The sequence below is a fragment of the Physeter macrocephalus genome, chromosome 6, assembly GCF_002837175.3.
Source record: "Physeter macrocephalus isolate SW-GA chromosome 6, ASM283717v5, whole genome shotgun sequence".
NCBI lineage: Eukaryota > Metazoa > Chordata > Mammalia > Artiodactyla > Physeteridae > Physeter > Physeter macrocephalus.
In genome coordinates, this window is record NC_041219.1 from 30033218 (window position 1) to 30044807 (window position 11590).

An 11590-nucleotide genomic window follows, 5' to 3' on the forward strand; every position below is an offset into this window, starting at 1 on the left:
GTATACCCTGAGAAAACCATAATTCAAAAAGAGTCATGTACCACAGTATTCATTGCAGCTCTATTTACAATAGCCAGGACATAGAAACAACCTAAATGTCCATCAGCAGATGAATGGATAAAGAAGATGTGGTACATATATACAATGGACTATTACTCAAAAAAGAAATGAAACTGAGTTATTTGTAGTGAGGTGGATGGACCTGGAGTCTGTCATACAGAGTGAAGTAAGTCAGAAGGAGAAAAACAAGTACCGTATGCTAACGCACATATATGGAATCTAAAAAAACGGTACCAATGAACCTAGGGGCAGGACAGGAATAAAGACACAGACGTAGAGAATGGACTTGAGGACACGGGGAGGGGGGAGGGTAAGCTGGGACGAAGTGAGAGAGTAGCATTGACATATGTGCACTACCAAATGTAAAACAGATAGCTAGTGGGAAGCTGCTGCATAGCACAGGGAGATCAGCTCTGTGCTTAAGAGGTGGGATGGGGAGGGTGGGAGGGAAGCTGAAGAGGGAGGGGATATGGGGATATATGTATACATATAGCTGATTTACTTTGTATTACAGCAGAAACTAATACACCATTGTAAAGCAATTATACTCCAATAAAGATATAAAACAAACAAAACAATATGCTTTGTTAGACATATTAGGCAACATGTTGGCCATGGATAGGCAAGGCACGTCCATATTGATAATACTTTCTCTTTCACAGTTAAGTAGAGCTGGTTTCATGCAAATTTTTCTATCTTGATTTTTTGGGTCTTCTTTTCTGGTGATATTTCCTCCTTCTACTTGAGGAACCCCCTTTAAAAAACCCCTAATCACTTTCTTTTCTTTAATTGAGGTATAATAGGCAACATTGTATTAGTTTCAGGTGTACAACGTCATAATTCCATTTTTATATATATATTGCTAAATGGTCACCACAAGTCTTGTTAACTTATGTTACTATGTATTAGTAATATATTATTAACTTATGTAATTGTCACCATACAGTTAAGCACATTTTTTTCTTGTGATGAGAACTTTTTTTAAGATCTACACTTTTAGCAACTTTCACATATGCAATACAGCATTAACTATATTCACCATGCTGTGCATTATATCCCCATAACTTATTTATTTTATAACTGGGAATCTGTACCTTTTGACCCCCTTCACCCATTTTTGCCTACCCCCAACTCCCTACCTTTGGCAACCACCAGTCTGTTCTCTGCATCTGTGAGCTTGGTTTTTGTTTTTGTTTTTTGTTGGATTCTACATGTACGTTAGATCATATGGTGTTTATCTTTCCCTGTCTAGCTTCTTTCACTTATCATAATGCCCTCAAGGTCCATCCATGTTGTTGCAAATGGCAAGATTTCATTTTTTTTAATGGCTGAATAAAATTCCGTTATTTATCCATCCATCTCACATTTTCTCTATCCATTCCTCCAGTGGTGCACATTTAGGTTACAAATGATGTTGCAGTGAACATGGGAGTGCATATATCTTTTTGAATTAGTATATTAATCACTTTCTTATAAGTGGAATTTTATTAGCAGCTCAATGATTTACCTCGCTAAGTTAGGATTTTAATTTCTAACTAGCATTAGGTCTACCTTGAGTTCTATTAGAGAATTTATCTGATTTACCTAAATCAAGGACTCTGTCTTAGACTTTTCTGTTGTTACCTTTCACTTAAAACTTTAATACGTTTATTAATCTATTTCAAATTGGACCATGGGATCTGAATTAGAGGGTCTCAAGTTAAAATTGGTCAAGACCCAATCAGAACGTTTTAGACATGATGTCTTAAAATGAGTTATAGTAAAGATCATCCTCATCTTTTATAATTTCTTATGTCTTTCAGTCAAAACATATTTATTGAGCCCAAAGAGATAAAGCACTGTCCTTGCCACCAAGGACAGTGTTTAATCAGTTTTAAGTGTCCCCTTCTCTTCAGTTTTTTGGAATAGTTTGAGAAGGATTGGCGTTAATTCTTTAAATTTCTGGCAGAATTTGCCACTGAAACCATCTGGTCCTGGACTTTTCTTTATTGGGAGGATTTTGATTACTTATTCATTTTCTTACTTGTTACTGGTCTGTTCATATTTTGTTGCTTTATGATATTTCACTATTGGTAAGTTGTATGTTTCTAGGAATTTATCCATTTCTTCTAGGTTATTCAGTTGTTGGCATATAATTGTTCATAGTAGTCTCTTATGATCCTTTGTATTTCTGTGGTGTCAGTTGTAATGTCTCCTATTTCATTTCTGATTTTATTCATATAAGTCATCTCGTTTTTTTATTAGTCTAGCTAAAAGTTTGTCAATTTTGTTTGTCTTTAAAAAAAATGAGGTTTTATTTTAGTTGAGCTTTTCTATTGTCTTCATGGTCTCTATTTCCCCTCTGATCTTTGTTATTCCTTCTACTAACTTTGGACTTAGGTTTTTTGTTCTTCTTCTCATTCCTTGAGGTGTGAAGTTAGATTGTTTATTTGATATCTTTCTTTGTTCTTAAGGTGGACATTTTCGCTAAAAACTTCCCTCTTAGAACTACTTTTGCTGCATCCTATAAATTTTAGTATGTTATGTTTTCATTTTCATTAGTCTTATGATACTTTTGGACTTCTCTTTTGATTTCTTTTTTTTTTTAATTAATAATGAATCTTAAAAACTTCAAATATCTTTTTGGCCATTGAGCCTGTAATCATATTTTTCTCATTTGATTTATGGATAAATTAAATTATATCCTTAGACTGCCTAATATTAAATCATCCTTTTATTCCTGGGAGAGAGACAATATAATTACAGTACATTATTCCTTTAACGTATTGTTAGATCAATGTATTAGTATTTTATTTAGGATGTTTACATTTATATTTGTAAGGAGATTGCTCTATGTTTTTAAGTGCAGTCATTTTTTCAGGTTTTGTTATCAAAGCTATAATAATTTTAGAATATTATTTGAGGGGCTTTCTCTGTAGTTAGAAATTTTAAAAATGGCATAGGAATTAATCAGTTCATTGAGATTCAAAATATTTTTAAAAATAATATCAGTTGAGACTGACGCTTGTGGGAAAGTCTTTTTGGATATCTTTTTTGGATATCTTTCCCAGTTTCTTTCATCATTATTCCTGTGTTCAGGTTTTTCTTCTTGAGTCAGTTTTTGTATTTTCATCTCCAGTGACCAGGGATGCTGTGCATCTTTTCATGTGCTCACTGGCCATTTGTGTATCTTCTTTGGAGAAATGTCTATTCAAACTCCTTGTTCATTTTTAAATGGGGCTGTCTTTTTATTATTGATTTGCAACGGTTCTTTATATATTCTGAATACACGTCCTTTATCAGATATATGATTTGCAAATATTTTGTCCCATTCTGTCAGTTGTCTTTATTTTTTTGATGGTATCATTTGAAGTTTTTAATTTTGATGAATTTCAGTTTACCTACTTTTTCTTCTGTTGGTGTGCTTTTGGTGTCATATCTAAGAAGCCATTGTTTAACTCAAGGCTGTGAAGAAATTTACTCCTATATTTTCATCTAAGAATTTTATAATTTTAGCTCTTACATTTGGGTCTATGATTCATTTTGAGTTAACTATTTGTATGTAATGTGATGTATGGGTCTCACTTTCTTCTTTTGCAGGTGGATGTCTAATAGTCCCAGCACTGTTTGTTGGAAAGGCTATTCTATTTTCTATCATTCAATTTTAATCTTTACTTGGGTTTTGGATTTAGTGCTCAATTAGAGTCTTCCAGCCGCTCCACGGCATGTGGGATCCTCCCAGACCGGGGCGCGAACCCGGTTCCTCTGCATCGGCAGGCGGACGCGCAACCACTGCGCCACCAGGGAAGCCCCTATCATTCAATTTTAATCTTTACTTGGGTTTTGGATTTAGTGCTCAATTAGAGTCTTTGCTTTTTAATTTTATGTAAAAGAGGAGTTTAACTCATTTACATATATTATTATTGGTGTTATAGTTAGCCTTACTATATTTATTTTGAAATATTATTTAGATTTTCTGATTTTTATGTTTTTTTGTTTCATGTGATATCACTAAATGTGTAACCTTTTAAAAAGGTGATTGCCTTTCCTTTAGGTTTATAGAATAAGTACTTTTGTATATTTTATTTGTTTTTGCTGATAGTAAGAAACCATTGATAATTTGGTTTTAAATAATTTTATAAACCACATATACCAATAGTCATTACTTGAGAGTCACATTTCAAGTTGCATTGAGTGTAGGTGTATAGTTCATAAGTATCAATGCAGATAATTTTGTTACAGAATTTTTAAGGACAATGAAATATGATGGCAGATATTCAGAGGGTTTGATTTGAAAATGAAATATATTAATGTATGATAATAATGATAAACATGTTAGACATATAAATATAATGTCATTGCCTTAATAGCTATTTTTTACTTGGCCTTATTTAGTAGCTATTTTTTACTTCTGGAAAATCATTCAATACTTGAAATATGTATGCCACTGAGCCTCAAAAAATACATATATCAAGATAATGTTTGGGGTTTCCCTGGTGGCGCAGTGGTTAAGAATCCGCCTGCCAATGCAGGCGACACGGGTTTGAGCCCTGGTCTGGGAAGATCCCACATACCATGGAGCAACTAAGCCTGTGCACCACAACTACTAAGCCTGTGCTCTAGAGCCTGCAAGTCACAACTACTGAGCCCGTGTGCCGCAACTACTGAAGCCTGCGTGCCTAGAGCCCGTGCTCCGCAACATGAGAAGCCACTGCAATGAGAAGCCCGCGCACCGCAACGAAGAGTAGCCCCTGCTTGCCACAACTAGAGAAAGCCCGCGTGCAGCAACCAAGACCCAACGCAGCCAAAAATAAAATAAAAAAAAAAGATAATGTTTAACATCACCAGAATTCTCCAAATACAGTGAAGTTCAAACTCTTGAAATGTGTTTTCCTATTTTCACACTTTATTATAGGAAGCATATTCTTTAATTGAGAAGACTGAAGCAGAACAAAGTGTACTGTATTCATATCAGAAATATGTGGAAATTGCCAAAAGAAAGAAGAGCAGAGTCCCTCCTCCACCCATCCTGCTAGCCCGAACTCATTGTTCTGTGACATTAAAACCTGCTCCATTTATTTCTGATGTTAAGGTATGTTGTCTATTATGACCTTTACTTCATGGAAAGCAACATAAGTACTTTTATGACTATAATGATGGATACTTTTATTGCCTTTAGGGCTTGAATAATCTTATTTATTAATATAATATAATATTTATTAATATAAACACTGAACACTGGGATTAGTATTCCAGTGTCTTAACTATCCATAGTTTCTTCATGACCCTTTTGCCTTTATGCTGTTTCCCTTTTGGCTCCTTATAGCTTCGCTCTAAGAAACTTACTCCTGTATTGCTACACCCAGATATATAGTAAGGAGAAGTGAGAGAGAAGCATTTCGAAGTTTCTTCCTCACCATGACACAGTCATATGCTGACATCCTAGTGTGCTCAACTTCGAGAAGGTTTACTTGAAACGGAATCAGGCATTTGAAGGGGATAGAAGTTACTCTGAGAGCCAATGATGAAGATAAGAAAATTTGGGGGTGGTGAATTTAGAGACTCTTCCGAAAGTTCTTCTGTGTAAATGGGGATTCTTTTAATGCAAACAAATGATAATTCCAACCACATTATAAGTCATAACTATTTATGTATTTATTGAAGCTCTTTCTCCCAGCCCCAGTGCCTTGGAACTTAGCCTAAATGGGACTGTTATTTGAGATTTAGTTTCCTCATAAGCATTTGGTTCCACCTAATTTATATTTTAAATATTACATTTCCTCTTTTGGGTGATGAACACATGCTCTTTGGTGTTGTAGAAAAAACAAAGTTGTTTCTTTGATTATTCTTAGGATGTTCTGCTTGAACTTAAATACATCGTCTTGATATAGTGGAAAGGGCATGGGCTTTGAAGTCAGACAAATACAGATTTAAAATTCTGACTCTACCCCAGCAGTATGACCTTACGAAATCTAAATATACTTTCTGAGGGTTTTAAAAAAATTTGCTTTTGTTATCTTTTCATTTGTAAAATGTTTCTTCTGTGAAAATTAAATGAGATATTATAGCATATTCTTGGCATATTAACCGATGTCCTTCCATCCCTTGTATTAAACATATGCAGTAAAGTTAGCTAAAATCAGTTAATGAGGTTATACACTGTGATTATATTATCTGATGATTTTTTTCCCATAAATTCTGTCCAATGAGCGTTATTGAGTGTCTGCTATCTGTCAAGCTCTATGTGAGGTAACGTATAAAAATAAACACAAATAAAGCATGGTTCCATATTTTGAGAAGCTTCAGACTAATGGGAGGTGGACATCAGTGAGAAGTAATACCACCTTCATAATGCCTTATAATCTGAGGAATAGAAGCAACATTCATCCTAACTGTGCTATAATAAGTGCATTATTGCAGTTGCTAGTAGTTTTAAAATTCAACTTTGGATTTGGGGGATCTGTTTAAGAATAAGGATCACTGACTTTGGAAATTCAGTACAGAACTAAGACTGGATTATTTGCCAAGAGTTTTTGTTTGTTTTTACTTGAATGTTTTGATTTATTTATCCAGGTTCTTATTTTTTATGTATCTCAAATTAGTGACTAGTTTATTTCATAATGCTTATTAATAGGAAGACATAAGCATCCCATACTTGACCTGTACTTGTAGGACTTGTCACTCAGCACATGATGTGAAGTTGATGTATATTATATGTTGGTAAAGTTGTGTGGTCCTGGAAATTATACCTTCTGTTACCCACTCCATAGCACTAGATGGTGCTATGGACTTAAATACCTTTTCTAGTTTGAGATTTCAGCCATCTTTTGTTTTATCAAAACCTCTTGTTATGGCATTTGTTGCATTAACATCTGTTTTAATGGTTGAAAATGCTAGTGTTATTTGTAAACTTTTACTTCCAAAGTTAGTGGTGGTTTGTCCATGGTGTCGTTTCTCTTACATAGACTCTAAGGACACAGTCTTCTAATAGTTTCACAAACTAAGATGTTTTCATCTGTGGAACAGAATAGAAATATAAAGCCTGCTTGTAAAAATGCTTTTAGAGAAAATTTACCATTCAAATTCTGGTTTGTATGTAGAGCTTAACTTAGAGCAATAATGATCTAAGTCAGGGGTCCGCAACCCCCGGGTCACGGACTGCTACGGGTCCGCGGCCTATTAGGAACCGGGCCGCACACCAGGAGGTGAGCGGCGGGCGAGCGAAGCTTCATCTGCCTCTCCCCATCGCTCCCTATTGCTGGCATTACCGCCGGTACCATCACCACACCGCCTCCCCCGCCCCGCCCCGGTCCGTGGAAAAATTGTCTTCCACAAAACCGGCCCCTGGTGCCAAAAAGGGGGGGGGGCCCGTTGATCTAAGTCATAAAACACCATCGTTCTGCCTTCCCCCTCCCTGCCCCATGGTACTCTTTTTGCATGAAAAATTAAGGAAAGGTAGTTTCTAAATTTTTCTGAGATTCAGCTGAGTTTTTTTCTCCTGGCCTCCAGCTTCCAAGTTCCTTCAACATTCTCTTTGTCCTTGAAATTCTGCCTTTCCTAATGCTCTTTAATCACCTGAGAAATTTTCTTTGGAAACACAAAAGTTCGGCTGTTTGTACCAGACGGTCTTATTCATTGAGACTAGGCAGGCTTAGGTATATGTAATTTTTAAAAATGGTTGATTCTGTACAAACTGTATTTTGAAAAATGATTCTTGTGCATAGTCAGAGTTGAGAACTACTTGTGCAGACAAGATACAATGAGGATTTTTCCATTGACCCAGAGGAAGAAATAGCGGGCTAAGCTGTAAGAGGCAGTTGCTTCTTAGAGACAATTACATTTCCCTTATTTTCCATTTTAGGAGTTGAGATGTTGTGAGGTGGAGCCTTTGGGAAAAGGGAATGCCACAGTGATGACAACCCTTCCATCACTAATCCCTGGACAGTATGGCTCCTAATAATGCTTTTCCCTAGGTATCAACTCTCCCCCTTACCCCCTACAGTGAGAATAGTGCATTACCATGAGGAATCTCCATTATTTTGACATCTTGGCAAAAAGACCATTGTCTAACCATTTAATCAAGCTTAAGTTTGATTGTTTCTGTGTAATTTGCATTTTGCTTTTGGTTTATATCTGTATTTAAGAATTGTCAAAAGAATATCATGTTTCAGAAAATTTATAAACTAGAGAAAAAAAATTATCTGTAATCTTACGTTTTATCATCCGAACTCTACTACTATTCTTATTTAGGAACATTTTCTTCCAGGCTTTTTCATATGTATTTTTACATTTTACTTAAAATACTACAGTTTAGTATCTTGCTTTTTTTTACTACTTGCTTTTTGTCCCATATTATTAAATAAAATATGAAAATCATTTCGGAGTAGGTCTTTTTTTTCATCAAGATGATGTCATCTTTGGAGTCACTCCCTGCCACTGTCTGATCTTGGGCAAGTTATTGAACGTCTCTGCGTCTCCATCTTTTGTAAAGCAAAATGGCAATAGAAATCCTCTCTCATAGGGATGTTTCAAATATGAGAAAGTATATGTAAATTTCCTAACAATGCTTAACACATAGGAACTGCTCACTTAATAGTAGTTAAAAATAATTAATAATGAATAATATTTTGGTCTTGGTGGTCCCGGGTGAACTATATTTGTCTTTTTTTAAAGAGTAAATCTAAGTACTTTTATAAACTTAGGTTTCATGTTTTAAAACTTGAACAGTTATATTTTTATGTAGAAAAGTATTCCTTTTGCCACATCATGATAAAAGAAATTGAGTGCTTTGTTAAACAGACTATGGATGACGGGCTCATCTCTCTCCCCGTGGCAGGTCTCCTGGTACTGCATTTTGGGTTGCAAAGCAGAAGGGAGCTATGGAAAAGTAAGACTGAACAATAATCATCTCCCAAACTCAGGAGAAGCGGTACGTCGAATTAAAAAAACCTCTGAATGTCAGGAAATCTTACCAAAAGTCTCATTAATGACAATTGAGTGTTCATTTTTTTCCTTTATGTAGTCATTATTTCACTGAATTTGTCTAATTTCATCTTGAGTCATAACTAAAATCCAACAGTAAATGAAAAAGGTTTTTTTCCCTTAACATAAAGAGGTCACTTAATTATATTTTTAAAGACCCATTTAATTTTCCATGCATAACTTGAAATATGTTTTTGTTAATAGATACCGGCTGATGGCAAAAGCATTTTTGAAGTAAAAGGTTTAGAAACCAATGAAAAATACATCTTTGCAATTGCTGCTTATTGTTCTAATGGAAAGCTTATTGGTGATGCTATTGGGGAGACGACTAAACCAATTCTGGTTTACCCACCTCTTTCTGCTGTTACTGCTCGGATGTTATTAACACAGGTAGAAGAGATTTCTTCTAATTTTTTCCTCTGTTTTTTCCCGTTAAGCAGTTACTAAGTAATTTCTGATGAAAAAAAAGTCACAGCAGATATTCTAAAGCTCCTGTAATATATATTTTCCATGATTGCAGTTTAGTCTCATAAAATATAAATCATTCCTTCTCTTATTCATGAGTTTGCTTTTTACAATAACACTTTTTTCCTGGATTTTAAACGCAACACACATTGATTTTAGAAATTTTGGAAATAAATGTTACCTGTTTTCCTATCATTCAGGGTAGCAGTTCTTAACCTGAAGCAATTTTGGCCCCCGGGGGGACATATATGTCAATGTCTGGAGACATTTTTGGTAGTCACAATCTAGAGGAGTGCTGCTGGCATCTAGAGGGTAGAGGTCAGGGATGCTGATAAGCACCCTGCAATGGAAAGGCCCGCACCCCTTCCCCAACAGAGCGTCATCTGGTCCAAAATGTCAACAGTGCGAAGGTTGAGCGACCCTGACCCAGAGATATCCTTTTCTTTGTGTGTGTATGTATACATACACACATATATATGTCTACACACGATACGTACATAGCTATATATACACATATGTATGTGAATTTATGTATAATATATAATTTTAGTCATAGTGTACATATTTTTTACATCTGATATTTCCATTTAATACATAATTGACTTTTTTCCATTCCATTAAGTATTGTTTCAAAACATAATTTTTAACATCTGCATGGTATTGCATCTTAAAAATATATCACAGTGTAGTATATGTATACACAATGGAATACTACTCAACCATAAAAAAGAATGAAATAATGCTATTTGCAGCAACACGGATGGACCTAGAGATTATCATACTTAAGTAAGTCAGAAAGAGAAAGACAAATACCACATGATATCACTTACATGTGGAATCTAAAATATGACACAAATGAACTTATTTATGAGACAGAAGCAGACTCGCAAACAGAGAAAACAAACTGTGGTTACCAAAGGGGAAAGGGGGTGGAGGAAGGATAAATTAGGAGTTTGGGATTAACAGATACAAACTACTGTATATAAAATAGATAAACAATAAAGTTCTACTGTATAGCACAGGGAACTATATTCAATATCCTGTAATAAACCATAATGGAAAAGAATATGAAAAAGTATATGTATATATATGTATAACTGAATCATGTTGCTGTACACCAGAATCTAACACAACACTGTAAATCAACCATACTTCAATAAAAATATATATATCAGTTGTTTTACAATATGGTGTTAGTTTCAGGTGTGCAGCAACATGATTCAATTATATATATATATGTATGTGTGTTTTTCAGATTATTTTCCATTTTAAGTTATAAGATATTGAATATAGTTCCCTGTGCCATACAGTAAATGCTTGATGATTGTTTATTTCATGTATAGTAGTTTGTATCTGTTAATCCCATACTCCTAATTTATCCCTTTCCTCCTCCCTTTCCCCTATGGTAACCGTAAGTTTGTTTTCTATGTCTGTGAGTCTGTTTCTGTTTTGTAGATAAGGTCATTTGTGTCATATTTTAGATTCTACATATCAGTGATATCATATGGTATTTGTCTTTCTGACTTACTTCACTTAGTCTGATAATCTCTGGGTCCATCCATGTTGCTGCAAATGGTAATATTTTATTCTTTTTTTATGGCTGAGTAATATTCCATTGTGTGTATATGTGTGTGTGTGTGTGTGTGTATGTATTTACATATCACATTAAACCAGTCATCTGTTGATGGGCACTTGGGTTGTTTCCATGTCCTGGCTGTTGTAAATAGTGCTACAATGAACACTAGGGTGCATGTACCTTTTCGAATTATGGTTTTCTCCGGATATATGCCCAGGAGTGGGATTGTTGGATCATATGGTAGTTCTAGTTTCAGTTTTTTAAGGGACTTCCTTCCGGTTCCCATAGTGGCTGCACCAATTTACATTCCCACCAACAGTGCAAGAGGGTTCCCTTTTCTCCAAACCCTCTCCAGAATTTATTTATAGACTTTTTGATGTTGGCCATTCTGCCCAGTGTGAGATGATACCTCATTGTAGTTTTGACTTCTATTTCTCTAATAATTAGTGATGTTGAGCATCTTTACCTGCATCCATGATTATTTTCTTTTTTTTTTTTTTTTTTTTTTTTTTTTTTGTGGTACGCGGC

General features: G+C 35.0%; 1 protein-coding gene across 1 annotated transcript in view; it reads left to right on the forward strand.

Annotated features, from left to right (window-relative positions):
• The window catches only part of CFAP54 (cilia and flagella associated protein 54), a 296564-nt gene that overhangs the window by 72768 nt on the left and 212206 nt on the right, over positions 1-11590 (forward strand). The window contains exons 20-22 of the mRNA XM_028490464.1: positions 4955-5131; positions 8876-8968; positions 9226-9411. Of these exons, the coding sequence (XP_028346265.1) occupies positions 4955-5131; positions 8876-8968; positions 9226-9411 (456 nt within the window). The remainder of the gene's footprint in view (positions 1-4954; positions 5132-8875; positions 8969-9225; positions 9412-11590) is intronic.